Here is a 13,079-nt window from a genome sequence, read left to right on the forward strand (position 1 = left end):
TGCTTTAACAGATCCATCCATCGGCCTTTGGTTTGGTTTGCGACGAGCGTTTCTCTTCCTTCTGCGTAAACTGGATGCTTATCTGTGTTGTGTATTTTTCCCCCCATTTGGCAGGGAGTTGCAGCCAGGAGTGAAATCGGTCCAGGTTGTCCTCAGGTAAGCCTGAGGGCCGGGGCGCTAATTAAAACCCTTGAGACGGGGGCATGTGGGCAGAAGGGCGTTAACAGAACCGAGGCCATGACGTTGAAAGAAATCCTGAGCCAGCGAGCTCAGCTGCAGAGAAGTCCCCCTGGATCTTGGGCTCCAAGCTATGACGCGAAGGGCCTTCTTCCCTCCCAGCGTGGGAGCCAGTGTGGTGTAGTGGCTAAGAGCGGTGGTTTGGAGCGGTGGACTCTGATCTGGAGAACCAGGCTCGATTCCCCACTCCTCCACATGAGCGGCAGAGGCTAATCTGGTGAACTGGATTGGTTTCCCCGTTCCTACGCACAAATCCAGCTGGGTGACCTTGGGCTAGTCACAGCTCTCTCTCAGCCCCACCTACTTCACAGGGTGTCTGTTGTGGAAAGAGAAGGTGATCGTAAGCCGGTTTCATCCTTCCTTAAGTGGTAGAGGAAATCAGCATATAAAGACCAGCTCTCCTTCTTCTCCTCTCCCCCCCCCCCAGTGGGAAGCTACTGGGGTCCAAGAATACTGAGCATGTTTGAGCACTGGCATCCTGGCCAGGCTGTGTGTGCTTTAAGAGCGGGGGGGGAGAAACAAAACTATTCCTCTTCTTCTCTTGGTCATGGGAAAGAACATGGGGAGGGCGTCATCCCCTGCGAAGCTTTTCAGTAGTCCTCAATCCATACCCTGGCTTCTGAATTTTCACCAGGTGTTTCACATCTAGACACCACCAGAGCTAAAAACTTCATTTGGGGGAAATAAAAAATAGAACTGAGATTCTCTGGATGCAAAGTCTGTCCTGGAGCGAAATTGTGGCAGGCATCCAGCTGTGCCTAGGAAGTCCTAAAAGAAGAAGAAGAAGAGTTGGTTTTTATATGCCAACTTTCTCTACCACTTAAGGAAGAATCAAACCAGCTTACTATCTCCTACCTTTCCCCTCCCCACAGTGGACACCCTGTGAGGTAGGTGGGGCTGAGAGAGCTGTGACTAGCCCAAGGTCACCCAGCTGGCTTCATGTGAAGGAGCGGGGAAACCCACCTGGTTCACCAGATTAGAGTCCGCCGCTCATGTGGAGGAGTGGGGAATCAAACCCGGTTCTCCAGATCAGAGCCCACCGCTCCAAGCCACCGCTCTTAACCACTACACCACGCTGGCTCGTAGTCTTCTAAACGCAGCAGTTCAGTTTTATTCTGTCGGCTGATAGGCTGTCGGCCTTCACAATACCCTCTTTAATATACCAGCACCAGTGAAGTAGTTGGATGAGACCCAAATGCAAAACTCCTCAGAGTCAGGGGAGGGGCCACTGCTGAGTGGCAGAGCGGCTCCATGGTGCGCCAAATGGTGCTAGTTTCAATCCCCAGCACCTTCAGTGAAGGATCAGCTACTGGGCGATATGACAAGACCTGCACCTGAGATCCTGGAGAGCTGCTGCCTGACTCCGTAGCCAGCGTTGTGTGGTGGTTAAGAGCGGTGGTTGAGAGCGGTGGACTCTTAATCTGGAGAACCGGTTTGATTCCCCGCTGCTCCACATGAGCAGCGGAGGCTAATCTGGTGAACCGGATTGATTTCCCCACTCCTCCACATGAAGCCTGCTGGGTGACCTGCTGGGTGTCCTTCTCTCTGAACTCTCTCAGCCTCACCTACCCCACAAGGTGCCTGTTGGAGGGGGAAGGTGATTGTAAGCCGGTTTGAGACTTCTTTCGGTACAGAAAATCAGGTATAAAAACCAACTCTCTCCTCCTTATTCTCCTTTTCCTCCTCCTCCTCCTCGCATTGAATGTAACATGAGAGTTACTCAATGCACATGTAAAGGACAATCCATAGTGCACTGTACAGGGATTGTACCTGGGTTCACTGTAACTTGTGAACAGGGCTAATATAATGGGGGGTGGGTCATTCCTGTTACAGAATGATGTCTCTGGTTGGGAAGAAATTCAGACTGGGGTGCGTGCCTTTCTGATTTGCATTTCTGTGGACCTCTCCTTTCCAGAATCTGCTACACGGATACCAGTAGCCCTCAGGAAGACCAGTACCCCCCAAATATCGCTGTGAAAGTGAACCACAGTTACTGTTCTGTCCCGGTAAGTCGGGGAGAAAGAGGGGGCGGTCCTCTGTCCTTTTTGCTTCGGAAGGGGGCGCTTTTCCACCAGTATTCTGTCAGCAAGAGAGACCTGGGTGGCAGGGTGTGTATGTGTGCGTGCGCCTTGCATCACACTCTTGGCAAGGAGCTGTAAAATCTGTCTTCTTCCGATATGACCGGTTTCTCTTTGCAGCTGTTTCCTGTTCACTCCAGCAGCCACCGCTGCCGAGTTGCATCCCACAATGCATCAGCAGAAGGGGCTGCTGGTTATTAATATGTATCATGTTCCCTTCTCCTGAGCAGTCCTTCCTGACCCCAGGAAAGTTTATTCCTGATGCTGCCGGAACCTTGTTATAGCTTGTTATGGAGCCAGCGTGGTGTAGTGGTTAAGAACGGTGTTTTGGAGCTGTGGAGTCTGATCTGGAGAGCCGGGTTTGATTCCCCACTCCTCCACATGAGTGGCAGAGACTAATCTGGTGAACTGGATTTGTTTCCCCCACTCCTAGACGCGAAGCCAGCTGGGTGACCTTGGGCAAGTCATTCTCAGCCTCACCTACCTCACAGGGTGTCTGTTGTTGGGAGGGGAAGGAAAGGTGATTGTAAGCCTGTTTGAGTCTCCCTTAAGTGGTGGAGAAAGTCGGCATATAAAAACCAGCTCTCCTTCTTCTGTGTGGGTGAGGAGGTTGCAGTGGTCGGGGGAAGGGGGTGGAATCTTCCTTTCTGTGTCTTCCATCAGCACAGCTCTGCTGATGGGGCAGTGAGAGAGGGGAGAGAATATTTTCTTCACCCCTTCTCCCCCTGCAGTCTCCCAACCCATGTGGCCATTAGACTGCTCGAGAGCCAACATGGCATAGAAATGGTAGAGGCTGAAGCCTTGTAGATGGAGGCTTGGGTTGGAGGGGGGTTAAAGAGGGGCAGAAAAGTGATTTCCCCTTCTTTCCCATTCTCTGAACGGCTGCCCTTTATTCCTAAGAGAAAATTGAGTTGGACAAATCCCCCCCCCGTGAAGCAGTGTGGTATAGTGGTTAAGAGCAGCGGAATCTAATCTGGAGAACCGGGTTTGATTCTTCACTCTTCCACATGTGCAGTGGACCCTAATCTGGAGAACCGGGATTGATTCCCCACTCCCCTGCATGAAGCCTGCTGGGTTACCTTGGGCTACTCACAGTTCTCTCTGAACTCTCTCAGCCCCACCGACCTCACAAGGTGTCTGTTTTAGGGAAGGCAAGGCAATTGTACGCTGGTTTGATTCTTCCTTAAGTGGTAGAGAAAGTCGGCATATAAAAACCAACTCTGCTGCTTCCTCTGCTGCTTCCTCTTCTCCTTCTCCTCCTTCTTCTCCTTGTATTCCTAACGAGTGCCTGCCTCTTCCCCTCGCTCTCCCTCTAGGGCTATTACCCCTCGAACAAGCCTGGCGTGGAGCCCAAGAGGCCTTGTCGTCCCATCAACCTCACTCATCTCATGTACCTGTCATCAGCAACCAACCGCATCACCGTAATTTGGGGCAACTACGGAAAGGTGAGTGGGGATGGGGCCGTAGCAAAGCGCAGCCTTTCCAAGACCGGCGGCCACCACCCCACCCCCTCTCGTCTCCTTCGAAGCGTCCGCTTTGCGCTCAGGCATAGGATTGCCAGCACTGGATTGGGAAATACCTGGAGATTTTGGGGGCAGAGCCTGAGGAGGGTGGGGTTTGGGGAGGGACTTCAGTGGGGTATAATGTCATAGACTCCACCTTCCAAGGCAGCCATTTTTTCCCTGCCTCAGAATGTGGTGATGGCTGCCAACTTGGAAGGTTTAAAGAGGCGAGTGGACATGTTCATGGAAGAGAGGAGTATCCATGGCTACTAGTCTAAATGGATACTAGCCATGATGCATACCTACTCTCTCCAGGATCAGAAGAGCCATAATAGGTGTGAAACACAGGCAGGATGCTGCTGCAGTCATCTTGTTTGTGGGCTTCCTAGAGGCACCTGGTTGGCCACTGTGTGAACAGAATGCTGGACTTGATGGGCCTTGGCCTGATCCAGCAGGGCTTTTCTTATGTTATTATAGAGGATGGGGGTATCCATGGCTACTAGTAAAAATGGATACTAGTCATGATGCATACCTATTCTCTTCAGTCTCAGAGGAACAGGCCTATTATATTAGGTGCTTTGGAACACAGGCAGGATAATGCTGCAGCAGTTGTCTTGTTTGTGGGCTTTCTAGAGGCACCTAGTTGGCCACTGTGTGACTAAACTGCTGGACTTGATAGGCCTTGGTCTGATCCAGCAAGGCTTTTCTTATGTTCCTATGGAGGATGGGGCTATCCATGGCTACTAGAAAAATGGATACTAGTCATGATGCATACCTATTCTCTCCAGGATCAGAGGAGCATGCCTGCTCTATTAGGTGCTGTGGAACACAAGCAGGACGGTGCTGCTGCAGTCGTCTTGCTTGTGGGCTTCCTGGAGGCACCTGGTTGGCCACAGTGTGAACAGACTGCTGGACTTGACAGGCCTGGGTCTGATCCAGCAGGGCCTTTCTTATGTTCTTATGGAGGATGGGGCTATCCATGGCTACTAGTAAAAATGGATACTAGTCATGATGCATACCTATTCTCTCCAGGATCAGAGGAGCATGCCTGCTGTATTAGGTGCTGTGGAACACAGGCAGGACAGTGCTGCTTCAGTCGTCTTGTTTGTGGGCTTCCTAGAGGCACCTGGTTGGCCACTGTGTGAACAGACTGCTGGACTTGATGGGCCTGGGCCTGATCCAGCAGGCCTGTTCTTATGTTCTTATGCCTTGGTTTCCCTCTTTGGTCACCTGCTTCCGTTCCACTTCAAAGTCCCTTAACCATCTTGATCCTTTGGCGTACCGGGTGGGGTGGAAAAGGAAACAAGTCAGTGTGAAGAGCATCAGAAATACATTCAGGTTTGAGGACTTCATACAGCATGGTAGGAGAGGCTTCTATTTTTTTTTAAAGCTTCAAAGAAGAGCCCCAGAGTTGTTTTGAGACTTCAGGTGCTTTCTGTTTTGTTCCCCCCCACCACCTCTCTTTTCCTTCTGGTGTCCAGAGTTATTCTGTGGGCCTGTTCCTCGTGCGACAGATGACATCTGCAGAGTTGCTGCAGAGGTTGAAAACAATTGGAATCAAACACCCAGAGCTCTGCAAAGCACTTGGTAAGTGCCCCTCTCTCTTGATGAGTCGGCAGATAACTGATTTTTACAGCCTCCGTTTTGGGAGTGGGGGGCAGCAGCTATGGAGGGAGGGGGCCTGGGCCACACTGGATCACACCTTGGTTTGCATTTTCCTAAAAAGGGGGGGAACTCCTTTGGGAAACGCGGATGCCGCGCTGTCCCCCTGTTGCTTTGAGTTGTGTGCAACAAGCTGCCAGCGTAACTATAAAGCCAGGTCATAGAATCATCGAGTTGGAAGGGACCACCAGGGTCATCTAGTCCATCCCCCTGCACAATGCAGGAAATTCACACCTGCCCCCCCACACCCCCAGTGACCCCCACTCCATGCCCAGAAGATGGCCAAGAAGCCCTCCCTCTCATAGAATCATCGAGTTGGAAGGGACCACCAGGGTCATCTAGTCCAACCCACTGCAGAATGCAGGAAATTCACAACTACCTCCCCCCCCCACACACCCCTAGTGACCAGAAGATGCCCAAGATGCCCTCCCTCTCATCATCTGCCTAAGGTCACAGAATCAACATTGCTGACAGATGGCCATCTATCCTCTGCTTGGAAACCTCCAGGGAAGGAGAGCTTACCACCTCCCAAGGAAGCCTGTTCCACTGAGAAACCGCTCGAACTGTTAGAAAGTTCTTCCTAATGTCTACATGGAAACTCTTTTGATTTAATTTCGACCCATTGGTTCTGGTCCAACCTTCCGGGGCAACAGTAAACTCGGCACCATCCTGTATATGACAGATGTGAATGTTGCTCCTGCAGAGGATTCTTTAGGGTGGTGGCTTTCGTATGTGCCAAATATGCAAGCGAGATGGGGATGAGATTTATAATCGGCTCTGCTGCAGAAGAGTAGAGGTCTTTCTTGTCTGGCACCCTGCCTGTGGCTGCGGACCGTGAGATTCTGCGCCAGAAAAACCAAACCAGCCCTCGGCTGTCTCTGTGATCCAGCTATTATGAACACGCAAAGCTGCTTGACATTTGGCTGTACTGTAGGTCTGTCCAGCCTGGCTGTACCGTAGGTCTGTCCAGCCTGGCTGTACCGTAGGTCTGTCCAGCCTGGCTGTACCATACATCTTCTGACTGGCAGCAGCTGTCCAGGGTCTTGGCTGGAGAGAGGTTTTCCCCATCATCTGCTGCCCAAGACATTCTAGACTAGGGATCTCAAACATAAGGCCGGATCTGGCCACTTGAGAGCTCCTATTCAGCCTGCGAGCCAGCCAAGGCAACCACCCCACCCCACCCCCAGTCCTGATCTGGGCTGGCGAGGCGTGGCTCGACCCGACCAAGAGACGTGTTTATGTTATATCTGGGCCTCGTAACAAATGTGTTCGACACCCCTGTTCTAGACAGAGCTGGCTGGGATGAAACCTGGGACCTTCTGCGGACAAAGCATGCGCTCTGCCCCAGTTGATGCAAGGAATCTTGGGAAAGGGCTGTCCTGCTAGAGAGTCGAGTCAAGTCAAGTTTATTAATATGGTCTATTTGACCAGCCAGAAGTTAAGGTAAAGGTCCCCTGTGCAAGCACCGGGTCATTCCTGACCCATGGGGAGACGTCACATCCCGACGTTTACTAGGCAGACTTTGTTTTACGGGGTGGTTTGCCAGTGCCTTCCCCAGTCATCTTCCCTTTACCCCCAGCATGCTGGGTACTCATTTCACCGACCTCGGAAGGATGGAAGGCTGAGTCAACCTTGAACCTGTCTATCTGAAACCGACTTCCGTCGGGATCGAACTCAGGTCGTGAGCAGAGCTTGGACTGCAGTACTGCAGCTTAACACTGCGCCACGGGGCTCCAGAAGTTAGTTCATCATATTGTCCAACTTGATAAAGCTATTACAAATTACAAAAATTGATAAAAATCTGGTATTAATAAGATATACAAAATTAGTGCATGACACAAAAGTGGCTTGCCAATTTAAGATTACTAAAAATATAGAAGTATAAAAGAGTTTAACAGGTTTTTTCCACCCTATTTTAATTGCAATGGCACAGAATTTAGCAGTGGGGAGCGAAAGATAAGGACTCTCCCCCATCAAAAGCTTCTTAGACAGGAACTCAGCTGACTTATCTGAGAATCCACTAATCAGGGGATCAATAAGTCTAATACGAGCCCCATGATAAAATAGACAGCTGAACAATACATGTTCGATAGTTTCTATGTCATCTGTCCTACAAGGGCACAGCCTTTCAGGTCTCCTTGCTAGAGAGCGAAGAAGGCAGCTGCTCTGGCCCGCCAGCCCCATCTCCACTGCTGTTTCCATCCCAGCTGAGGACTGCAGCCACACTGCAGGGAGGGGATGTGACTGGAGATGGGTAGGAAGAGGTGAAAAGAGCTGAGTGCCTAGAAATGGGGGGGGGGGGTTGCGGGGGTCCTCTCTGGAGGAAGGTCGGACTCCTTGGCAAGTAGTGGAAGCGGCTAATCGAGCATGGCCTCCGTCTTTCCTCCCCCCCTCGCCTACCCCACACAGTCAAAGAGAAGCTGCGCCTGGATCCGGAAAGTGAAATCGCCACCACGGGGGTCCGCGTGTCTCTCATATGTCCGGTAGGTGGTGCGCCTGGGGCTGGTGGTGGTGAGTGGGGGGAATTGGCCATGGCCCCATCTCATGGCAGGAAACAAAATGGCACTTGGTTATTATTTTTTGCTCAGAATGAATTTTCAGCTTTTGGGGACAGTAGGGATGGAGAAACAGTTTTTTTAAAAAAGAAGAAGAGTTGGTTTTTCTATACCGACTTTCTCTACCACTTCAGGAAGAATCAAAACCGGCTTACAATCACCTTCCTTTCCCCTCCCCACAACAGACACCCTGTGAGGTGGGTGGGTCTGAGAGAGCTGTGACCAGCCCAAGGTCACCCAGCTGGCTTCATGTGTAGGAGTGGGGAAACAAATCCTGTTCACCCGATTAGCCTCCGCCACTCATGTGGAGGAGCAGAGAATCAAACCCGGTTCTCCAGATCTGAATCCACCGTTCCAAACCACTGCTCTTAACCACTACACGACGCTGGCTCTCAACACTGGTTATTTATTGGCAGTACTTACAGATAATAGTAATAGTAACAGTAAGAACATTATGATAAAAAACATGACTAAAACAGTTAATTATGAAGGACCAAAAAGAATAACCAGTGGTGTTCCAAATTAGGCATGCTTAGAGAGCCAGCGTGGTGTAGAGTTTAAGAGCGGACTATAATCTGGACTCCGATCTGGAGGACCGGGTTCGATTCCCCGCTTTTGCACCCGAAGCTTGCTGGGTGACTTTGGGCCAGTCACATTTCCCTCAGAACTCTCTCAGCCCACACGGAGGCGGAGAATGGCAAACCACCTCCGAACGTCTCTTGCCTTGAAAACCCTACGGGGTCGTAAGTTAGCTGCGGCTTGATGGCACTTTTCCACCACAGATTGGTGAGCATTTATGTAGTCTCATCATGCAGAATTTGGGTGCTCTGTGAAATATCTATAGATTTGGCTGCATGAACACATGAAGCTGCCTTATACTGAATCAGACCCTTGGTCCATCCAAGTCAGTATTGTCTACTCAGACTGGCAGCGGCTCTCCAGGGTCTCAGGCAGAGAAAGTCTTTCACATCACCTACTTGCCTAGTCCCTTTAACTGGAGATGCCGGGGATGGAACCTGGGGCCTTCTGCATGCCCAGCAGATGCTCTACTTCGGAGCTACAGCCCTTATACTGAATCAGACCCTTGGTCCATCAAAGTCAGTATTGTCTACTCAGACTGGCAGTGGCTCTCCAGGGTCTCAGTCAGAGAAAGTCTTTCACATCACCTACTTGCCTAGTCCCTTCAACTGGAGATGCTGGGGACTGAACCTAGGACCTTCTGCATGCCAAGCAGAGGCTCTACCACTGAGCCATGGCCCCTCCCCTTAATAAACCAGGATGCATATTTAATTTTTACTTAATAAACCAGGATGCATATTTAATTCCCCCCCCGCCATATTGTAGCTGCCTTGGTTTTTTGCCCCCAGCCCGTTGCGCTGATTCAATGACAGCGCACACCAGAACCCAGCTGTGGGCCGTCTTTGTCCTTGACCACTGACACATCATAAAACGCTGTCCTAACTTTGCTGTTCGTCGCTTTTCATGCGTGTATGTCTCCAAATGTTCCCCTCAAAGCTGGTGAAGATGCGACTCTCCGTGCCGTGCCGGGCAGAGACCTGCGCCCACCTGCAGTGCTTCGACGCCGTCTTCTACCTGCAGATGAACGAGAAGAAGCCCACGTGGATGTGTCCGGTGTGCGACAAGCCAGCCACTTACGACCAGCTCATGATTGACGGGTGAGACAAGCCAGCGGGGCTGCTGGAAGGGCTGAGACGTGAGCCGCCCAGGCCTGCCCCCTAAGAGAGGCTGGAGCCCCTGTAATGTAGCGGATGGTGTTCAGGCTCAGAATAGCGAGAGCGAAGTTTGAATCATCCCTTTCATCGCAAGAGTCAGTGTGGCATAGTAGTTAAGAGCAGTGGACGCTAATCTGGAGACCTGGGTTTGATTTCCCACTCCTCCACTTGAGCAGTGGACTCTAATCTGGAGAGCCGGGTTTGATTTCCCACTCCTCCACTTGAGCAGTGGACTCTAATCTGGACTCTAATCTGGAGAGCTGGGTTTGATTTCCCACTCCTCCACTTGAGCAGTGGACTCTAATCTGGACTCTAATATGGAGAACCGGGTTTGATTCCCCACTCCTCCACATGAGCAGTGACTCTAATCTGGACTAATCTGGAAAGCTGGGTTTGATTCCCCACTCCTCCACATGAGCGGTGGACTCTAATGTGGAGAGCTGGGTTTGTTCCCCCACTCCTTCACATGAGCACTGGACTCTAATCTGGACTCTAATCTGGAGAGCTGGGTTTGATTCCTCACTCCTCCACATGAGCAGTGGACTCTAATCTGGAGAGCTGGGTTTGTTCCCCCACTCCTTCACATGAGCAGTGGACTCTAATCTGGACTCTTAATATGGAGAACCGGGTTTGTTTCACCACTCCTCCACATGAGCGGTGGACCCTAATCTGGAGAACTGGGTTGGTTTCCCCCCTTCCCCACACGAAGCCTGCTGGGTGACCTTAAACTAGTCACAGTTCTCTCTGAACTCTCTCAGCCCCACCTACCTCACAAGGTGTCTGTTGTGGGGAGAGGAAGGGAAGGCGATTGTAAGCACCTGGTTGGCCACTGTGTGAACAGACTGCTGGACTTGGCCTGGATCTGATCCAGCCTGGCCTTTCTTATGTTCTTATGGAGGATGGGAGCTATCCATGGCTGCTAGTCAAAATGAATACTAGTCATGATGCATACCTATTCTCTCCAGGATCAGAGCAGAATGCCCATTATATTAGGTGTTGTGGAATGCGGGCAGGACGATGCTGCTGCAGTCGTCTTGTTTGTGGGTTTCCTAGAGGCGCCTGGTTGGCCACTGTGAACAGACTGCTGGACTTGATGGGCCTTAGTCTGATCCAGCTTGGCCTTTTCTTATGTTTGTGGGTTTTTTGGGTGGTCAGCTCTTGACAACAGGTTTTGGAACCTTGCATCTGACCCGGTGGGATTGCTCTTGGATCCTTCACCATCCTGAGCTCCTTGGAGAAGAGAGAGCCTCCAAAGCATCCCTGTTAGTGGCCCAGGGCAGGTTGGTGCTGATCCATAAGGTGACTACTTCCTTCTGCTGAAGCAGTCTTAGGAGAGGGCAGTTTCCTCCTGCACGAGCCTCCTTGAAAAGAGCGGGAGATGCGGAAGGGTGAGAGTGGAGCGCCGGGGTTGGCTCTGGGACCTGACTTTGTGCCGGCGCTCTCCTCCAGGCTCCTCTCAAAGATCTTGACTGAATGTGAGGATGCCGACGAGATCGAGTACTTGGTGGACGGCTCCTGGTGCCCGATCAAAGTGGAGAAGGAGAGAAGCTACAGCCCTCAGTGCCCGATACTGGTCGTGGGTGGATCCACAGGTGGGTCTTAAAGCCCTGGTTGGCATCTGGCGTGGGTTTCCTTCCATGTTTCCATTTTTGCCACGGAAAACCCACATGAAACCAGCTTTGCTCTGCTCTGATTAGCCCTCACCTAGAGTATTGTGTTCAGTTTGGGGCGCCACGATTTAAGAAGGGTGTAGACAAGCTGGAACGTGTCTAGAGGAGGGTGATGAAGATGGTGAGGGGTCTGGAGCCCAAGTCCTATGAGGAAAGGTTGAAGGAGCTGGGTATGTTTAGCCTGGAGAGGAGAAGACTGAGAGGGGATATGATAACCCTCTTCAAGTACTTGAAGGGCTGTCATATAGAGGAGGGTGCCGAGTTGTTTTCTGTTGCCCCAGAAGGTTGGACCAGAACCAACGGGTTGAAATTAGATCAAAAGAGTTTCCGTCTAGACATTAGGAAGTATTTTCTAACAGAGTGGTTCCTCAGTGGAATAGGCTTCCTTGAGAGGTGGTAAGCTCTCCTTCCCTGGGGGTTTGTAAGCAGAGGCTAGATGGCCATCTGCCAGCAATGCTGATTCTGTGACCTCAGGCAGATCAAGAGAGGGAGGGCATCTTGGCCATCTTCTGGGCATGGAGTAGGGGGTCACTGGGGGTGTTGTGGGGGAGGTAGTTGTGAATTCCCTGCATTGTGCAGGGGGTTGGAGTAGATGACCTTGGTGGTCCCTTACAACTCTATGATTCTGTGAAAGAACAGCTCCCATAATGTCCACATCCACCAGCGTATCGATCACTTACCTAAAGCAGAACATACATCGATTTACGTTGCTCCGATAACTTTTCCTTTGTTTCTCTGCTTGGGATATTCTTTCCCCCCAATGGTTAGGAGTGGTGAACTCTAATCTGGAGAACCGGGTTTGATTACCCACTCCTCCACATGAGTGCCGGACTCTAATCTGGAGAACCAGGTTTGATTCCCCACTCCTCCACATGAGTGCTGGACACTAATCTGGAGAGCCAGGTTTGATTCCCCACTCCTCCACATGAGTGCCGGACTCTAATCTGGAGAGCCGGGTTTGATTCCCCACTCCTCCACATGAGTGCCGGACTCTAATCTGGAGAGCCGGGTTTGATTCCCCACTCCTCCACATGAGAGTCCAGTTTGAGAATGCTGGAAGGGGCCGAGATGGGCCCCCAAACAGCAAGCCCTTTGCCTCACGACTGTGCATTCTGCGTTTTTCTCTCAGGGGGGACTTCGGACGTCAACGGGGCGCCTCCCCCTGCCCCCAGCACCAACGGGGAGAACGGCAAGGTTCCTGCTGACGTGGTGGATTTGACACTGGACAGCTCGTCCTCTGAAGAGGACGAGGAGGAGGACGATGACGAGGACGATGACGTGGGGCCCAGGCGGAAGCGGCTCCGCCTGTACAAGAAGGATCCAGCCTCCGCCTGCTGACTGCCGAGGGCACTACGGGACTCCCAGTGGAAAAGCTTGAATACTCTGGTGCTTACTCAGATATGGGAAGAGGGGCTGTTCTCCCCCCCCCCCCCCGCTCACACACACTCGCATACACCCCCCTTCTGTCTTGCCCTTCTCCAAAGCGGACCTTCGACTCCGCGGATCCGGGATAAAGACTACGGAAGGACGCACCGGGGAGCTGCTGCATGGCTGGAATTTCCTCCCCCTCCGACTTCCCGTTCTCTCAAAACAATCTCAGGCCCCTTTGTCAGCTCGGCTCGAACCGCGATCGGGATTGAGG

General features: G+C 51.7%; 1 protein-coding gene across 2 annotated transcripts in view; it reads left to right on the top strand.

Moving 5' to 3' along the window:
- Positions 1 to 12,858, top strand: part of PIAS4 (protein inhibitor of activated STAT 4) — a 61,934-nt gene extending 49,076 nt beyond the window's left edge. For both annotated transcript variants that reach the window (XM_056844545.1, XM_056844546.1), the window contains exons 4-11: positions 115 to 156; positions 2,153 to 2,243; positions 3,632 to 3,760; positions 5,299 to 5,404; positions 7,889 to 7,962; positions 9,550 to 9,710; positions 11,217 to 11,359; positions 12,567 to 12,858. In XM_056844545.1, the coding sequence (XP_056700523.1) occupies positions 115 to 156; positions 2,153 to 2,243; positions 3,632 to 3,760; positions 5,299 to 5,404; positions 7,889 to 7,962; positions 9,550 to 9,710; positions 11,217 to 11,359; positions 12,567 to 12,775 (955 nt within the window). In that variant the 3' untranslated portion in view covers positions 12,776 to 12,858. The remainder of the gene's footprint in view (positions 1 to 114; positions 157 to 2,152; positions 2,244 to 3,631; positions 3,761 to 5,298; positions 5,405 to 7,888; positions 7,963 to 9,549; positions 9,711 to 11,216; positions 11,360 to 12,566) is intronic.
- Positions 12,859 to 13,079: the final 221 nt, after the last annotated feature.

Source organism: Euleptes europaea, chromosome 2, assembly GCF_029931775.1.
Source record: "Euleptes europaea isolate rEulEur1 chromosome 2, rEulEur1.hap1, whole genome shotgun sequence".
In the NCBI taxonomy this organism is placed as follows: Eukaryota; Metazoa; Chordata; class Lepidosauria; order Squamata; family Sphaerodactylidae; genus Euleptes; species Euleptes europaea.